This window comes from Erpetoichthys calabaricus, chromosome 8 (assembly GCF_900747795.2).
Source record: "Erpetoichthys calabaricus chromosome 8, fErpCal1.3, whole genome shotgun sequence".
NCBI classification, from domain to species: domain Eukaryota; kingdom Metazoa; phylum Chordata; class Cladistia; order Polypteriformes; family Polypteridae; genus Erpetoichthys; species Erpetoichthys calabaricus.
The window spans coordinates 196040657-196058746 of record NC_041401.2 but is presented as its reverse complement, the minus strand read 5'-3'; the positions used below and the strand labels follow the sequence as shown (position 1 = coordinate 196058746).

Here is an 18090-nt window from a genome sequence, read left to right as displayed (position 1 = left end):
GAAACCTTTAAAACGCCTCCTGAGCCCAAAGCCCCTCACCTGTTCCATTGATGGCGTTGAGGGGTAAAGCTGACCTCCTACATGATGGCTGATTGTTAAGCCTAAATGTCACGAGGCTGACATCTCGTGGAAACGTTTTCCTTGTGTCACTGCCAAGTTCCACGCTGCAGAACGGATGGAAAGTTGAACCCTGCTCTCTTCTCCTCCAGGCACTTGTCTGTTCTGACCGAAACCATCAAGAAGGGCATCCATGATGCGGATTCTGAAGCCAGATCCGTAGCCAGAAAGTAAGTGCGATTGTTACCCACAACTTGTCCCTTTACTGTGACATCTTATAAAACATTCATCCTGGTAACTACAATGGATAAGACTCTGTCACGCTCTTTCCCTAATTTTCTTCACTTTTGTTGTATTTGATGTTCTTCTTCTTTTAAAAATGGACATTTGTTCCTGAGTTTGTTACATCATTCTTACTTTATTTTGTTTTCTTCAAGATGTTACTGGGGCTTTCATGGCCATTTCAGTCGAGAGGCTGAACAACTTTTCCATTCTTTGGAGTCTTCATACCAGAAGGCCTTACAGTCACATTTAAAAAATTCAGACAGCATCGTGTCCCTGCCGCAATCGGACCGATCTTCGTCCAGCTCACAGGAAAGCCTCAAGTAAGTGCAAGTGGACGTCAGAGCCGCCAAGGGTTGGGGGGCTCAAAAACGTCGTTAGAATCATTCCAGGGTATGGAGTTTGGTATTTGAAATATGTCATGCAGCGGGCCGAGGGGAGGGAGAGGCGTGACGTCAGGAGCGGGGAGCCGGGCAGGGTGCTGCTCACTGTCCTGTTTCACTACTATGTGTGTGGAGCTGCAAGGGACGGCTAGTGTGTATATATAAATATATACTGTATATATATATATATAGTGGATGTTTGGGGGGGCGCTATTGCCCCGTGCAACCCAACAGATAGATGCTGTAACACAATTGTAAAAGCACTAAGAAGATTTTTTTATTTTCTTTCATCAAAGTGCCCTCACAACACCACATCCACTGAATACTCAATAAACAATACAATAAATATAACAATGCTCTCCTCCCAGCAGCTCCCTCCCAACTCCGGCTCCCTTGCTGGGTCTCCACCAGTCCTTTTTATAGTCCTTGACCCAGAAGTGCTTCTGTCCTTCCGTCCATGTGATTCACCAGCACTTCCAGGTCAGATGGAGACTTGTATTTTCTTCAGCCCGGCAGTACTTCTGTCCTTCCATCCCCATGACTTAGCAGTACTTCCGGGCTATATGGGAAACAAAAATCCCCGTGTCTTCCTGCAGCGCTACCCGGTAGCACTCACGGTACCCAGCAGGGCTATGAAGCCGAACTCCATTTCCCATAGTGCCCTGTGGGAATCCGGGGCACAGCTAAGCTGCAGGGAAGTCGCCATCTAGTGTCCTGGGTGTGTCCGGCAGGTTGAGTTGTTGGCCGTCCATTACAATATACACATATATATATAATATAAAAAATATCCAATGCCTGTCTGTATGTCTGTCCGATTTTCACAAGAAAACTACTTAACGGATTTAGATTGGGTTTTTTTCTATAATTTGCTTGAACGTTCTGGTTGATTTTACGACTTTGTCTCATAGAATCCAAGAGAGCGGCCGAGGGGAAGGAGAGGCCGGGAATGGACCCCCCTCACTCACATGCCAGCCTCTGTCCGAGTCACTCTACCTCTCACCACATGTTGCCTCTGCTTAGCTAGCGATACCCGTTTGTTCATGTAGAGATTGTTAAGGAGTAACATTTGACGTTTTTGAGAGAGATAGAGAGAGAGATCAGAGCTACATGTGTTTTAGAGGGTAGCTGCTCATTGGCAGAGATATCACGGGCACGCGGGGGGGCGCTCTCCCGTCAAAGCTGAACACGATCAGATACAGTGCCAATGTTTGGCACTGGAGCGTACCTACCTTCAGATTCGCCAGAATTGCATTTTTTTAAATTTTTTTATTGATTTTTAAACTTTGTCCCGTTTCACTACTACATGGGTGGAGCCGCGGGGGGACAGCTAGTTAGCAATAAGAGGCAGTGACAAAGGACGCAGCAGTTCCCCATCTGACGTGTCACCATGTACAGGACACCTGTGTGTGATCACCTGGTTTAACGAAGAGAAGCAAGTGAAGGACTGAGTGCTTCCAGCTAAGATGGTGGCCTAGAATATAAGAATGAGCTGACGTGGCAGAATAAAACCACAAACAAATCATAAAATTAAAGAACATCTCTTAGTGATTTGGTTTCTAATTAAGCAACCGGGTTGGAACAAAACCCCTCAGCACTGTGACCCTCTAGGACCGAGTCTGTCTACCCCAATTTAATGGGGTCAGCCTGGAAATGTGATGAGAGGAGCCTGCAGTTGGTAGGCTGATCATGTCTTACCAGAAAATGAAGCTGCGATTAAAGGAGAATGGCTGATGTGAGTTGTAGAGAAATGTTGGTAGCCATTTAGTGTGTGACCCCCTCCCTGAATCCCACTCTGCACGTTCTCCCTACCTCTGCATGGATTTTCCTCCCAGCTCTCCAAAACCTAGGGGATCAGCAATGGACTGCCTGTCACCCCTAAAAGGGGGCTCCTCACGGCACTCACTCATTCACTGTAGGAGCAGAATATTCAGCCATGTACCCTGTGTTGCTGGGATAGGCAGTGGCGCCGCGTGACCCTGAATTGGATTCATTGACAGTAAATATCAATCAATCAATCAATCAATCAATCCAAGCAATCAATCAAGCAATTCAATTTTATTTGTCATTCAGCAGAACATCCAAGATGTGCTGCAGAACGAAAATACGATGCACAACACATTAATAAAAACACATAGTTAAAATCAATTACATTCTAATTAAAGTGCAGAGAGCCCGTGCAGCCGCAGCCTGCATGGCGCCGCCAATTTGGATTTTCCAAATATTATCATATTCTGATGTTCAGAATTGTTGGCCCATCAAAATATTGTCCTAAATCTGGTTTAGAAAGCATGTCATCTGCCATCCATTCTAATTGTTGTTTTCTCCTTTTCTTTTTGTCAGCCGTCCATTGTCTACAAAGAGAAGTCCAACTGGAAGCAGTGTGTCCAGAAGTAAGTTATGCACTTTTTTAATCATACATTTAACGGTTACTTTTATTGTGAAGCTTTTTGACAAAATTGCAAGGTAAGTGTTCAATTATTTCTAACTGGTACGTCAAAGCATAAAAAAACTAGTGCACTGTAGTGGTGTTTAGATAATCAGTGTCGTCATTTTAGGTAGACGGTGTGACACAGACAGACACCGAGAGCGCCAACACAGCCACAGTAAACTCACACGGCTCAGTCCTTTTTCTGCTCTTAACTTCTGCCGTCTCCACTCCTCTCTCGCACGCTCCGAACTCTTCCACCCGACTCCGGTTTTCTGAATGCCCCTTTTATAATGTGCTCCGAGTGCTCCATGATGATCTTCTGGCAGCACTTCCTGGTGTGGCGGAAATGCTGCAGTCCATGGCTCTGGAACCATCCAGGTGCCCCCTAGCTGTGCCCACAGACCCCCACAGGGTATCCGCTGCCCTGATGCAATCCATGGATGCTGCCCTCTGGCGCCCTGGGGAAGATATTGCCCCTCTCCCGGTCCTTCCCTTCACCAGGCATCCCGGTGGGTCAAGGTCTCTGGTCGTCTGCCCCAACGAATAGATAGGTGGAGAGTGAGTGAGTTAATTAATTAGTACAGATATGCGCCATATAGCGGGTAACGTTTGGTCGCACATGCAGTACGTCCTCATAGGCAGCAGCGCCCAATGTCGTGTATCACGCGTCTCTTTGAGTGTTGTTGTGTGAATCGCTATTTCATTTTCTAAAAATATTATAATAAAAAGTGCATCATGGCTCCCAAAGTGCAGCAAAACCAGCACAAGTGATATGAGCAGTAAGAGGGGCAGGACAAGTAGCGATCTGGAAGTGAAACAGAAGGTCATTAAAAACACAAAGGCATTCAAGTCAGCGAACACTGTCGCTCGAGATTTAGGCGTGTCGCACTCGACAATCACAACGATCCTCAAAAACAGAAGCAATTCTCCAACCTGTTAAAGACGTCGGCTCCACTGAGCGCTACAAGGCTAACGGAAATGTGAGAGGCTCCTGTATTAGAAACTGCTAATGACGTGCATTGTGGAGCAAACACAAAGGTGGCCCGTTGACGATCACAGCTCAGTCACGAAGCTTGTTCGAGATGCTGAAAGGTGAAGCAGGACCAGCCTGTACATTATGGGGTGTTCACACAGCGTCCAGATCACACAAAGTCCTAATGGATAGAACGTATCGTGGACTTTAAGCGGCTCATACCTGTACTGTATTTGTCCCAAGTGGGAATTTTAGCCTTTTACAGAAACGTAACCCAAAATAGAAACAGCAGTCTCTCTCAAATACTCAGCAAAAATGACAAAAACAGAACAAATCGTCTGAATAACAAGAGAGCCGTCCCAGTGAGGCACCGTCAAGGCGTATCGCTGTCAGTAGGAAGGAGCCCCAGCAGCGGATTTGTAAGACTTTCAGTTTTAGAGCAGCAATACGCATCGAAAGGCCTGAGCCCCAGCTCTGCCATACGCCTTCACTTTTTGCCACGTTTAAAGTGAACTGGGCATGGCAGCTTTGCTCATCTACACTAGATGGCCGCATTGAGTCGGCCCACTACAACGTCTGGTTGTTTTCACATTTTGCGATCGCGGTAGAAGTTGAAAGCAAAGCTCAGCGATGCCGTGGACATGCCGTATCAGGGAACAGCAAACAGGAGGTTTTCAACAAGCAGTTAACGTCTGGAGGGCATCTGATGGGCCCCAGGTTGGATTAAACGACAAAGTTCTCTGCAGGACTGGTTCAATGCCCGACTCTTCATGTTCTAATACAGTGACACCCGGAATCATGGAGAGTGCAGGATAATAATTTGTGGGGCAACTGGCTAAAGTGACCGTTAAACTGGTGGTGATGATGACTGTGGTGAAAGCTGTCATCCCATCACGGATTGTTCAGAGGACATGCACTTGGCATTTGAAATAGACAAGCTGTTTTCCTTTGAGAGTTTTCAGAAGAAGTGCTTCATAGCAGAATGATGAGCCTCCTTCTGGCCAGTGACGTGGTGCCAAACCGAGTCATGTGGTACACAAAACCGTGGGCTACCCTTCAGTTGTGGCTGTTATGATTTGATCTTTCCTATTAAAAGTCCTGAGCGCCTCGAAGTAAAAAAAATTTCTTTGTATCGCTTCTGGGGGTTTTTATACATCGAGAATCTCTTCATTATTTTCTGTATTAGAGCTTCTGTTGAAAAGTTTACTTTTATTTCACATCTTTTTCAGAGCCATTTTGTTTTATCTAAAGGTGCAGACATTGGCCATTTCCATGGCTTTGTATCCTAGAATGCATTGGAACAGCATAGCAATGATGACGTTAATGCTGCTGTATAAAGTTCACCCAGACTGTTGTAATCTGCTAGTCTGGTACTTTACATTGCGACTCTTTTTCTTTTTTTTTTGGTTTCTGACCATTGCATGTTTCTCTGAGTGTAAGTTTTAATCTTGTCCTTTGGGTTTTGAAGATCATTTTGCCATTGTGACCTGCAGGGGGCACAAATTCCCGACACAAAGGCTCGGGCACAAGTTCCAAAGTGAACAAAAAGGTTTTAGTGTGTGAAACCCCTACAAGGAAGCGTTTCCCACACCACACCTCTCACAGTAAGCAACTCTCTGTCGTCTTTCCTCCACTCGTCCAGCAAGCTTTGTCTTCCCTCTCCTGACTGTGGCTCCCTGTGTTGAGGCAGGCAGTTCCTTTTATGTTAAACCCTGGAGTACTTCCGATGTCCCGAGACTGTGTTTTGGGAGTACTTCCAGGTGATGCTGAAACCCCACAAAGTAGGGCAAACCAAACTCTTTAGTGCCCCGAGATGGCATCCACAGAACCCAACAGGGTGGGTCCAAAGAACTACAGCTTCCCTGTGGGTATCCACAAAGGTACCGCCACTCAGGGATGCTGCCACCTAGAATGCTGGGGGAGACAATGCCCTAATGAACCTGTCTTCTCCTATCCTTCTGTTTAAACTGGTACCCCAGCCGGGTAAAGATGCTAGTACAGCTCTGGCTAGGGTGCCAGTCCCAGCACGATGCCTCTCACACCGAGTTCTTTCTCCTGTCCTCACTCTCTGCCTCAGCAGACAGTACAGTGGGTAGCTGATGGCTTTGACCAACAAAGGACTAGGGGTAAAACAAAAGGTGAGGGTCAGAAGTAAAAAAGGTAAAAGAATTTTAAGCATCAAAACACAATCTGCAAAAGAAAATCAAAATTACCCAAAATGCTTTTCCTAAATAGTTTAGCACATGGATCGTTTGAATAATCGAATGACTAGAAACTTGGGTGAGGTCTGCTGCTCACTGCCACCCTTAAGTAGTTCCTTGTTGATGACGTCCCATGCCATCTCACACGGTGTTGGCCACATCGCTTGGTCATCGTCTGCAGCCGCTACAAAGGTGCAGTGACATTGATACAGAAACAAAGCACAAACTGACAGCGTGGCAATGTCAAAAATACTGTATAACAGAAAATAAATGACATAAAGCCCAAACAAGTTCAAATGATGAGCTCCAAGTCACAATTACTGCTGTAGTGTCAAAAATGTTAAATGGCAGAAGAATGAGGGACCAATCAGAACTGACCTGCATTGCTGAAACTGAATTTACGGCAGCCGAACAAACATGGGAGCTTTGGGACTCATTTCAGTTAGTGGCTCTCTGCAGTTTGGCTGGAGTCAGAACATGCGGAAGGGCTGTGACAAGGACACAATGACAAGCATGTCACGGGGTTTAACTGTCTCCATATTTGTTTCTCCTTACTGTGGGAGGACACTGGGCCGGAGCAGGGCTAAGGCCTGGCCTCTGATGAATGTCTTGTCTTTTTCCTGATTTCCTAAAGCATCTTCAGTCAGTTCCAAGTCGGTGACAACTCCAGGGTCCCTCCAGCGGTCCCGAAGTGACATTGACGTCAATGCAGCAGCAAGTGCCAAGTCAAGAATGACGGTGGTTCCCACAGCGACTCCCTTCAGCTCTGCGGCTGCCCTGCCTCCGGGCTCGTACGCGTCTCTAGGTAAGTGTGCGCACGGCGTTTGGGGCGTTTCTTACATGACAGCAGCCGGGACGTCTTGTTGCTTGTAAATGAAACACTTCGTTTTAGAAGACGCCAGAGGTAGTGAAATGTGTTAATTAGCATGTGCGGTACGTGGGTCTTGTATTTGTACCACGCTTGACATGTTCTGCTATTTCCCATCAGCAATGGCACTTCCTTAATAATAGACAATTAGCCTCTTTGTAGTGAAAGGTCTAATTCACGGTTCACTTCGGTTATTGCCTGCTGTCCACACGCTCACACATCACGTCAGGAAATGCACGTTTTGTAAGTTCCGGGGGGGCCAAATCTAGAAAAAGAAATGTTGAAATTTTTCAATTCTATTAAAAGCAGCCTACACAATGGGGTTAATAACACTTGAAATGGAGGCAAAAATGTCCTTCTATATGATACAGGGAGATTCACTCGAAAGAGACCCCCAATATTCTGATGTACTGTAACTCCCGTTAGGACGAAGCAATCTGACCCAAAAAATATCCGCTCTATGCCTTGACGTTTCTGTAAATCGATTGCATGACATGCGATGCTGGAAGTGGTTTGCGTTTTTTACCAGGCACATTTCAACATGGCGCTCCATGTTCCTGAATGTCTCGGCAAGCGTCTCGGGTAGGAATAGCAGCAGTGTCACGTGGGATGTTTTCCTTCAAATCTTCCACAGTGTGAGGCTTGTGCCGATAGACTTTTCCTTTGAAGGAAGGAGTCTGGTGGTCTCTGATCTGGCGACCGTGGTGGCCAAAGCCCCCTTTGAAAGGACCCAGTTGCCAAAGAAGGACTCCATTTCTGCCAGACTCTGACACGTTGCTCCATCTTGCTGGAAGTCACCTTCTGTTAACTCACGATCATCCAGTTGATTCTGATGTCACTTCAATGAATTGGTGACCCAATAGGGTGACGCGCTGCTCAATACGGTACATCACCATCCTGACTGAGTGAAGGGGTATGGGCGGTGTGCACCCAGAATTGGCAAAATGAAGATTAAACATCATGACGGCTGGGGCATCCCGGCTTGTCTGAAGCTCCATATACTGAGGAGCACGTTGCACGTTGTTTCGTTCAGATTGCTTCGTCCTAGCGAGAGTTACTACAGAATATTCAGGGGACATTGGCTTCCACACATTCTCCCTGTGTCCATGTGGGATCCAGCTTTCCCACCACACTATCCCCCCCACTGACCCACGATGACCTGTCGCTTCCATTGATTGGTGATTCCAAATTGTCCCTGTGTATGTGTGGGTGGGCCCTATGATTGCCTGGCGCCCTGCCCATGCCTGGTTTGGATTATCGTCTTCAGAATGTTATTTGATGTTATGTATGGGACATGGCCCATCCGACTCCTCATGCTAACGGATACTAATCTTTCCCTGTTATCCCTTTCCTTGCTTTCTTGATTTGCTTAAAGATGGTACTTCCGCTAAATCAGAGGGTAAGATGTCTGTTTCTGTGACGCGTCTGTTGACAACCCTGTTTTCCCTCTTGGTATCTGTTGTCACAAAGCGTATGCCACGTGTTCATCTGTGGACAGTGTTGCACTGCATGTTGTGTGTGCATGGTGTACTCCTACTTCTATGTCTGTATGGTGAACACAATTGAAGTCTGTTGTGATTGTTTACCCCTAAGATAACAACTTGGAGGCGTCAGTAGCCGTTAGAAAGGACGCAGCAAAAACATTTATGTTTCGTGTATTTACAGGAATACCCCACCCAAAACAGGTTACGTACTCCCAGTAGTCTGCAGCGATGGCCAAGGAACAAATGAATGCCATGTTTACATCCTGATTCAGAAATAAAAAGGTTTATCATTTAATACCACGAAAAGTGTTGTTAGCAGCATGGAAAAGGCGCTATATAAATCAAACTTATTGTTATTATGTAATATAAGCCAATGTTGTGCAATTTGTGAAAAAGTCTCCTGTTACCCAGTCGTAGGCTCAAGACTGGCGCACCAAAGTGTGCTGTGTATTTTATTCTTAAATTAGGGAGTGTCCAATAAATAGGATGGGGCCGTTTCTTCAAATAAAGAAATAATCCACAATACAATGGGAGGGTAAAATCAGTTAATTAATAAATAAAGAGTTAATAATCCTAACAAAGAGAATGTAAAACAGGAGTAAAAATCCTAGGGATCAAATCAGGGACTTCTCTCTCTTCACTAAGCCTGCACACCTCACTGAACCTTCTCAGGTCCTGCACACCCATCAGGTCTGCTCAATGAGAGCTGAGACATCCCGAAAACTACTTGTGCCCCAGCCACCTCAGTCAGTCACTGCTTGGGCACCAAAGCTCTGCTTCATCGTCCCACCGCTCTCACCCTGGCATCCACTGCAGTTGTTCCTGCTCCCTGGGTGCTCAGATGGAACAATGCTACCCAGTATGCGCCATTCCTCTCACCCACTGAGGTGCCAACTCCCCACTGCCAGACTACCTGCCCACCGGAGCAGCCTGCTCACCATATTTGGTGTTTGATACCCTGCATTAGTCCCCGAGGGGAAACTGTCTCATCATGTGACCTTTCTGAGATATTGTCCTCGCTCACTTGAGTCCCAACTCCCCTCTTTGGTTTCTTTCTTTCTTTCTTTCTTTCTTTCTTTCTTTCTTTCTTTCTTTCTTTCTTTCTTTCTTTCTTTCTTTCTTATTGTGCTCCCTTTACTCATCCCTCCTTTCATTTTCTTTCTTTCTTTCTTTCTTATTGTGCTCCCTTTACTCGTCCCTCCTTTCATTTTCTTTCTTATTGTGCTGCCTTTACTCATCCCTCCTTTCATTTTCTTTCTTTCTTTCTTTCTTTCTTTCTTATCGTGCTGCCCTTTACTCATCCCTCTTTCATTTTCTTTCTTTCTTTCTTATAGTGATCGCTTTACTCATCCCTCTTTCATTTTCTTTCTTTCTTTCTTTCTTTCTTTCTTTCTTTCTTTCTTTCTTTCTTATTGTGCTCCCTTTACTCATCTTTCTTTCTTCCTTTCTTTCCTTCTTTCTTTCTTATTGTGCTCTCTTTACTCATCCATACTTTTCTTTCTTTCTTTCTTTCTTTCTTTCTTTCTTTCTTTCTTTCTTTCTTTCTTTCTTATTGTGCTCTCTTTACTCATCTTTCTTTCTTTCTTTCTTTCTTATTGTGCTCTCTTTACTCATCCATCCTTTTATTTTCTTTCTTTCTTTCTTTCTTTCTTTCTTTCTTTCTTTCTTTCTTTCTTTCTTTCTTTCTTTCTTTCTTTCTTTCTTTCTTATAGTGATCTCTTTACTCATCTTTCTTTCTTCCTTTCTTTCTTTCCTGCTTTCTTTCTTATATTGATATCTTTTTACTCATCCATCCTTTTCTTTCTTTCTTTCTTTCTTTCTTTCTTTCTTTCTTTCTTTCTTTCTTTCTTTCTTTCTTTCTTTTTTTGCTCTCTTTACTCATCCATCCATCCTTTTCTTTCTTTCTTTCTTTCTTTCTTTCTTTCTTTCTTTCTTTCTTATTGTGCTCTCTTTACTCATCCATCCATCCTTTTCTTTCTTTCTTTCTTTCTTTCTTTCTTTCTTTCTTTCTTTCTTTCTTTCTTTCTTTCTTTCTTCTCATCTCCCCTGTCTATCCACCTCAGACCCCTTTTATACTGAAGTGGCCTCAGGTGCCTTGTTTAGCATCAGTGAGGAGACTGGCCAAACTAATGGTGCCGTCCCAAGTGAGATATGCCAACGCGATCATCCAGTTTTCACATTTAATACTCTGAGGCCCCACCCGCCCACACCCTCCCAGCCAGTGGGACTCAGTTTCTGTTTCAAAACTCACGCACCGCCACAGACCCCTAACTCGTGGTCAAGAGTCCTCTTCAGTTCCAACACTCAGTCCCATGTGGCTTGCATTTCAATGACTGCTGCTGTCTGACCCCTCGGTGGTTTGCTGCCCTCTTTCTTCAGGAGATGTCATACGTGATCAACCCGAAATGCAAGGCCAGGGTGCCATTAATGTGGACCACAGTGAGGCCATCATAGCCAGTCAGTCCAGTTGTAGGGTGCAAAGCATGTCCTGTGATCCCTGTTCTCCTCTCCTGTCACATCTTGACTGTTCCTTTTCTTTGTTCAGTTTATTTCATGTCAAATGTGAAAATATTTTAGCCAATGATAAAGTAACCCAGTCTGTGTGTCTTTCCTAATGGCATTGGCATGTCCTGCCATATTCATATAGGATTCTAGTTACACTCCACAGATAAGTTAGCCTGGTGAGAATGAGTGTGTAGGTGTGTGTGTGTGTGTGTGTGACTGAGGCCTAGTGTCATGGTGTCCCCATGCCGGACACCCTGGCTTGCACCTGTGCTGCCATTATGACTGTGTAGGTGGATAACTGGGATCAGAAGATGGGCAGAAGGCAAAATAAGAAGATGAGGACAAGCGAGAGGAGACCACTCGGCCCACCCAGTTTGCTTGTTTAGCCCAGCTGGCCCAAAGCTTGAGGAGAAGTTTTGTTCTTTTAGTTGAGCCAACTTCATGACAAGGCCACACAGAAGGCCCACCGACCATCTGATCAAGCCGGCCTGCCATACTTTTAATGCACACACAAAGTTTGGTCAATTACCGACCTGCAAAAATGGCGTAATGAGTGAAATGCATACAACTTTTACTTTTGAGTGTGGCTTTATTTGATTTAATTCTCAGGTACAAATGCGGTGAATTTAAATGAGGTCCACAAAGGGGGGCTTCAGAAAAGCTCTTTGCTTGAATGTCATGCAGCCCCCTCTACTTCTGCCTTCAGGCCCCGGCCAGGCTCACACATTACACTTGAATTGCTTTTTAAACTGGTGGCTTCTAGTTGGAGGGCTGCTGATATTTCTGCCTGAGGATGTCACATTACACACGGAATGAGTTAACACTGTGACAACTTTCCAGCACAGCATTGTGATTTTGCCCCTTTTTCTGCCAACCAATAACATGCCGCCTGCCGGAGTTGGTGCTGAGGGGATGCTTTACAGGGACGGTGACTTCAGTTTCAGTCTGCCATCTTTACTTCTGTTTTTCCAAGACGTTTGCAATTTGTAATGCTGTTGACATCAGATACACAAGCCCGTCTTCTGTTTGTAATGTCCAGAACACCGGCCTTCCTCACCTCTCGTCACTGCACTTCACTGCCAGCTGAGTGCTCCTTGGTTGTCAGCTGCCATGCACGCTCAGCCCACCCCTATGACTTGAGACAAAATCCGACCGGTTTGAGGGAGCAAATCCCACCTGTGACTCTCTACTGAGATAAATAAATTAATTAAGTATCTATCTATCTATCTATCTATCTATCTATCTATCTATCTATCTATCTATCTATCTATCTATCTATCTATCTATCTATCTATCTATCTATCTATCTATCTATCTATCTATCTATCTATTATATAGTGCCTTTCATCTATCTATCTTTCTATCTATCTATCTATCTATCTATCTATCTATCTATCTATCTATCTATCTATCTATCTATCTATCTATCTATCTATTATATAGTGCCTTTCATCCATCTATCTATCTATCTATCTATCTATCTATCTATCTATCTATCTATCTATCTATCTATCTATCTATCTATCTATCTATTATATACAGTAATCCCTCGCTATATCGCGCTTCGCCTTTTGCGGCTTCACTCTATCACGGATTTTATATGTAAGCATATTTAAATATATATCGCAGATTTTTTGCTGGTTTGCGGATTTCTGCGGACAATGAAGTGTTGTGACGCACCTTGCGGCCAACCCCATATAAGTAATCAATCGAAAAACAAGTAAAACGCAAAAACGAGTCCTCACAACAACATAGATTTCTAGAGCACATTTTCATACAAATAATGGAGCTCAAAGTGCTTTACATGATGAAGAAAGAGAAAAAAAAGACAAAATAAGAATTAAAATAAGAGAACACTAATTAACATAGAATAAGAGTAAGGTCCGATGGCCAGGGAGGACAGAAAAAACAAAAAAAACTCCAGAGAGCTGGAAAAAAAAATAAAATCTATAATAATAATAATAATAATTAATTTCTAATGCACTTTTCTCAGTACTCAAAGTGCTATCCACACAGGGAGGAACCGGGAAGCGAACCCACAATCATCCACAGTCTCCTTACTGCAAAGCAGCAGCACTACCTACCACTGTGCCACCTGTGAGGACAAAATCTGCAGGGGTTCCAAGGCCACAAGACCACCCAGCCCCCTGTAGGCATTCCAGCTAACATACATGACCTCACTCAGTCCTCATGGTATTCAGGGTTCTCATGGTAGAATTTGATGATGACGGTCACGTGGACTTCTGGCCTTTAATCCATCAATGTAGGGGCATCATGGTGCTTTGATCAGAAAACCAGAAAAAGAACAGAAGAGAAAGTAGGGGTTAATACGGAATTTGAATATGAATACCATGAATCCATCCATCCATCCATTTTCCAACCCACTGAATCCGAACACAGGGTCACGGGGGTCTGCTGGAGCCAATCCCAGCCAACACAGGGCACAAGGCAGGAACCAATACCGGGCAGGGTGCCAACCCACCGCAGTGAATGCCATGAATGATAATGATAATTAATTGAATATACAGAGCATCAGGATTAAACTAAGATGAAGCTCTGAGAAAGCCATGTTAAAGTAATGTGTTTTCAGCAGTTTACTCACGACTACTGAATCAGGCCAACTGCTCAAAATGGCCGCTCTTCTGTTTACAAGGAATTCTGGGAGGAGGAGGAGGAGGCAAGTCCAGGTGGTCAGACCTCAGAAGTGACGTCATGGATGGAGAAGAGCGATCGTTCTTAGATAGCGCCACCTCACGTCTCGGTGGAGAATTACACTCACTCAAGCCCACGTGCACGTCAGAATATCAGAATCTCTTTTATTGTCATTGTAACAAATACAACGAAATTAGGTGCAGTCTCTGTGGTGTCAAAGAAATATAAAAAAATATAAATATAATTACAAAAGAATAAGATACTCAATGAGGTAGAACACGGACATTCAACATAAAACCTTACTGCACCTGAAACACTGTTACACAAGATGTCATCTATTGCACTGTAATCAACAAGTTGCATTGGAGGTGATTTGGTGAGGAAATCGCAAAACAGGCAATTGCAAGAAAACCGCACACAAGAGGAAGATTTAAAGGGGAGCTTAGCATTTAGTTGGCCAAAATACATTCAAACATAAAGCACAATCCTCATTGTCCAGTGTCAGAAGGTGGCAGCTCATTAAATTGGGTTGAAAAGAAGCAAACAAACGTTGGAGCAAAACACACTTTCTTGTGAGGATACGGCGACGTCCCGATCTTCATCGACTCGGAAATGAGACAGGACCTCTGACAGGAGTGGCTTAGGTGAACTAAAAAGACGAGCCTGCGCCCTTCACTTGTGTAAGGAGCTCAGTGTTCCTCTGTTTTATATTTGTTTTCATTTCTCGATGTGATTTATTGTCTGTTAACAACTCGTGTGCAGGACTGGAAAAGTCAGACAGTGTGTGTTGTGTTTCTCCATGTACGGTGTGTGTGTGTGTAACCATACGTCCGTGTGTGTGTGTGTGTGTGTGTATATCAAAATATAAAGGTGCCCATAAAATGTATTCACCCTCTTGGAAGTTTTCACATTGGGTCGTCACATGACTTTGAAACACAATGGAAGTAATTTGACTTTTTAAAGACTCTTTAGTGTGAACGTGACAACAGATCTCTGCAAAGTGGTAAATCTGAAACAAAAATATTCAGCCCTTTCACGTCACTAATTAGTAGATGGTAGCCATGCCAGCCCTGAGTCTGTGGGCACAGGTCTCTGACATTTCTGCTGTGAACCACAGGGGGGCACCAGAGAGCCCCAAACACAAGTCCTCAGTGCAAGCGTAAGGTTTATTACTCACAATTACCTTACAAAAGGCCTCTTTATCCATTTAAACCACCACAATGACAAATTCTTCCTCTTCTCCCTCTCTTGCTTCTCCTCCCCTGGATGTGGCAGGGCGGCTCCTTTTATCGTAGACCCTGGAGAACTTCTTGTGCCACAGCATAGCCTGATGGAAGTACTTCCGGGTCGATCAGAAGTCTTGTATAATCCCATAGCTCCCTTCAGTGGCCCTCACGGAATCCAAAGGGGCTTTCCCATGGGACTGCAATTCCCATTATGCCTTGCAGGTGTCCATGTGGGAGTCCTGGGGCCTCATGTATAACGCCGTGCGTAGAACTCACACTATAACATGGCGTAAGCACAAAAGCGGGATTGTGTGTACGCACAGAAAAATCCCGATGCAGGAATCTGTGCGCACGCATACTTTCACGTTCTTCCACTACATAAATCCCAATTTGCGTGAAAAGTAACGCACGTGCACGCGCCTTCTGTCCCGCCCCAACTCCTCCCAGAATTACGCCTCTTTGAATATGCAAATCAATATGAATAGCCCTTAAGCTCAGCGTGCTGTAAAAAGACAATGGCAAAAGCACAGGGGAAAATATAAGAATTTCAGCGAATACCAAGTGGAGGCAAAGGAAAAACGTACTATTTGTGGGTTTAAACAGTGATATAATCAACAAAAGAAAGTTGATCGAGTGACAGAGTGTCGGAAAAACTCGAAAGATCAAATTCACAAAGTTGCACAGTGCCCGAAATAAAAAAGAAATCACATATCAAAGTCGCCGTGAAAAGGCAAGTCGTAGCCCACCGTCTGAGTGTCATATGAAAGCGTATTAGGGTACAAACAAAAAACATAGGCACACAGTGGGAAAAAAGCACGAAATGTCAACTTTAATCTCGAAATTTCCACTTTAATCACGTAGTTTATTTTGCCATTAAAGTAGAACATCATAAACTTCATCTTAAAATCGTTTATTTTACTAGTTTCTCAAGTAGCACGTTAAATGCTTTTTTCTGTGTTTGATCTTCTATGTGCTCTATGTGTGTGAATCACTACGTGCTTCCGTTCTTTCTCTTTCTCCGACAGGACACAGAATGCATTACATTCGAGATATTACAGCTCTCTGAATAATTAAAATACTGAGATGTATACGTGATATCATTTTCATGATGATCGGAATGAAAGCATGTTATTAAATATGGGAACACGGTGGCGCAGTGATTGTTCATAGCTCACGCAAGAGGCTTGCTGCACCATGTGCGACCTTCGATGAAATCATTTATTACAGAAGTACTGTCTCTTTCAAACGTACTAACCTCCAATTCCTGTCCATACTTTTCTTTCTCCAATCGCCACACAATCAGCTCTGTAATAGACGTTAAGCCATTTGTAAGCTTAGAACGCCGATTCTTCAAAACTTTTAAGGAACATTGAAATATCTTCGTAGTACATGTTTAATTATTCTATTCGTCAATCCTTCCAGTGTCGCGTCAGCACCAGCAAGAATACAGCGCAAGGCAGGAGCTATCCTTGAACTAGCTGTACGCTGCGGCACCGTGTCCTCACATGTTTAATTATTAGCAATACAGATTATTTAAATGAAGTTAAAGTTTTATCTGTATACTATAAGCAACACATTTTGCTGCATTTCATCTTAAAAATGATATTGCCATCATACGCGCTTTATAAAGTAGCGCAGGTTGTGCAATATTATAACTGTAGTGCAAGTTTACAGTGAGGTGATTGAGTGCGTTTATAGTTCTTGGGATGAAACTGTTTCTGAAACGCGAGGTCCGTACAGGAAAGGCTTTGACGCTTTTGCCGTGGTTGAGGTAGTGTGTACTTGAAACCGATAATTCTCTTTCCGATCATCTGCTGCTGTGATTCACACTCAGATACAGTGATATAAATACTCCGAGTGGTGCAGTGAGAGTAATATGGAAAAAGATGATCCGCAGTGGCAACCCTTAACGGGAACAGCAAAAAGAAGAACAAGATGCAGTGAGCGTAACAACGCTAAAGCAGTTATGGTATTTGGAATACTATGGCTATTCCCTGGCCCATTATATTGCTACAGGTTAATTACAATCAGATGCATTACACTAATAAACAATATGCAGTTAGTTTCAGTGTATTTATAAAGCCGCGTCAGGAATGTGGAGCTAAGAAAGAAAGGATGAGCACACAGGAACAGTAGTTTGACCATTCTGTGGACCATTATATTGTTACAGGTTAATTACAATCAGATGCATTAAATTTATGAACGATATGCGGTTAATTTCAGTGTATTTGATAAAGCCGCCGCCGTGGATGTGGATCTAAGAAAGAGTAACCACATAGGAACAGTAGCACTGCTTTGACGCTGGGTGCCGCCAGTCTGCAAAACCGGGCGGATAAATTGCGTACGCCAAGGAATGAGTTACCGTGGAAATGTGCGTGGCTTTACGCCAAGTTTAGGTTTTATACATCGCGATTTGAGCGTGGAAAGGTTCGTACGCAACATTTCTGTGTGTACGCACCGTTTATACATGAGGCCCCTGGTCTGGTTGTGCTGCCATCTAGTGTATCAGGGAAGCCACTGCTCCGAATGCAATGTCTCCTCCTGTTCCTTACTTACATTGGCTTCCCTGCCGGGTAATGAATCTTACCCCGTCCAGGTCAAAGCGCCAGCTCATGCCTGTCATCCCTCACACTCCTCATTCTTCTGTGCTCTGTCAGGTGTCGTGGCGGTCATGACTGGACAGCCTTTGCTACTGGAGTGAGATCTGAACTCTGACTCGGCCACTCCAGGACGTTCACGCTGCTGTTTTGATTCCATTCCTTTCTGCTTGAGCTTGTTGTCTTCTCCCAAGGTGCAGACTTCATCAGGTTGTCCCTCAAGATTTCCCCGTGTTTTGCCGCCTTCACCATCCAGACAACATGTTGTATGTGCGGTTCTCAAAGTTCACATCTGGGTTATTCCATCGCTCCTCTGTTCGGTTCAACTCTGATGTCATGTTCATGTCAAGGGGGGTAACGAGAAAAGTCTTTTTTAATAACTCTGCTTTTTCACAAAGTCTCAGAAGAAGACGTAGTTGCATGGCAGCACAAAC

At 44.2% G+C, this 18090-nt stretch overlaps 1 protein-coding gene across 32 annotated transcripts in view; it reads left to right on the top strand.

Moving 5' to 3' along the window:
* The window catches only part of clasp1a (cytoplasmic linker associated protein 1a), a 991009-nt gene that overhangs the window by 182326 nt on the left and 790593 nt on the right, over positions 1 to 18090 (top strand). For 21 of the 32 annotated variants that reach the window (XR_007935484.1, XM_051930265.1, XM_051930261.1 and 18 more), the window contains 5 exons: positions 210 to 287; positions 495 to 662; positions 3063 to 3112; positions 6959 to 7129; positions 8568 to 8591. Coding sequence is in view for 31 of the 32 variants with exons in the window: in XM_051930265.1 (XP_051786225.1) it covers positions 210 to 287; positions 495 to 662; positions 3063 to 3112; positions 6959 to 7129; positions 8568 to 8591 (491 nt within the window). In the remaining variant the exon portion in view is untranslated. The remainder of the gene's footprint in view (positions 1 to 209; positions 288 to 494; positions 663 to 3062; positions 3113 to 6958; positions 7130 to 8567; positions 8592 to 18090) is intronic. The other 11 variants (XM_051930267.1, XM_051930264.1, XM_051930268.1 and 8 more) reach the window with 1 other exon arrangement.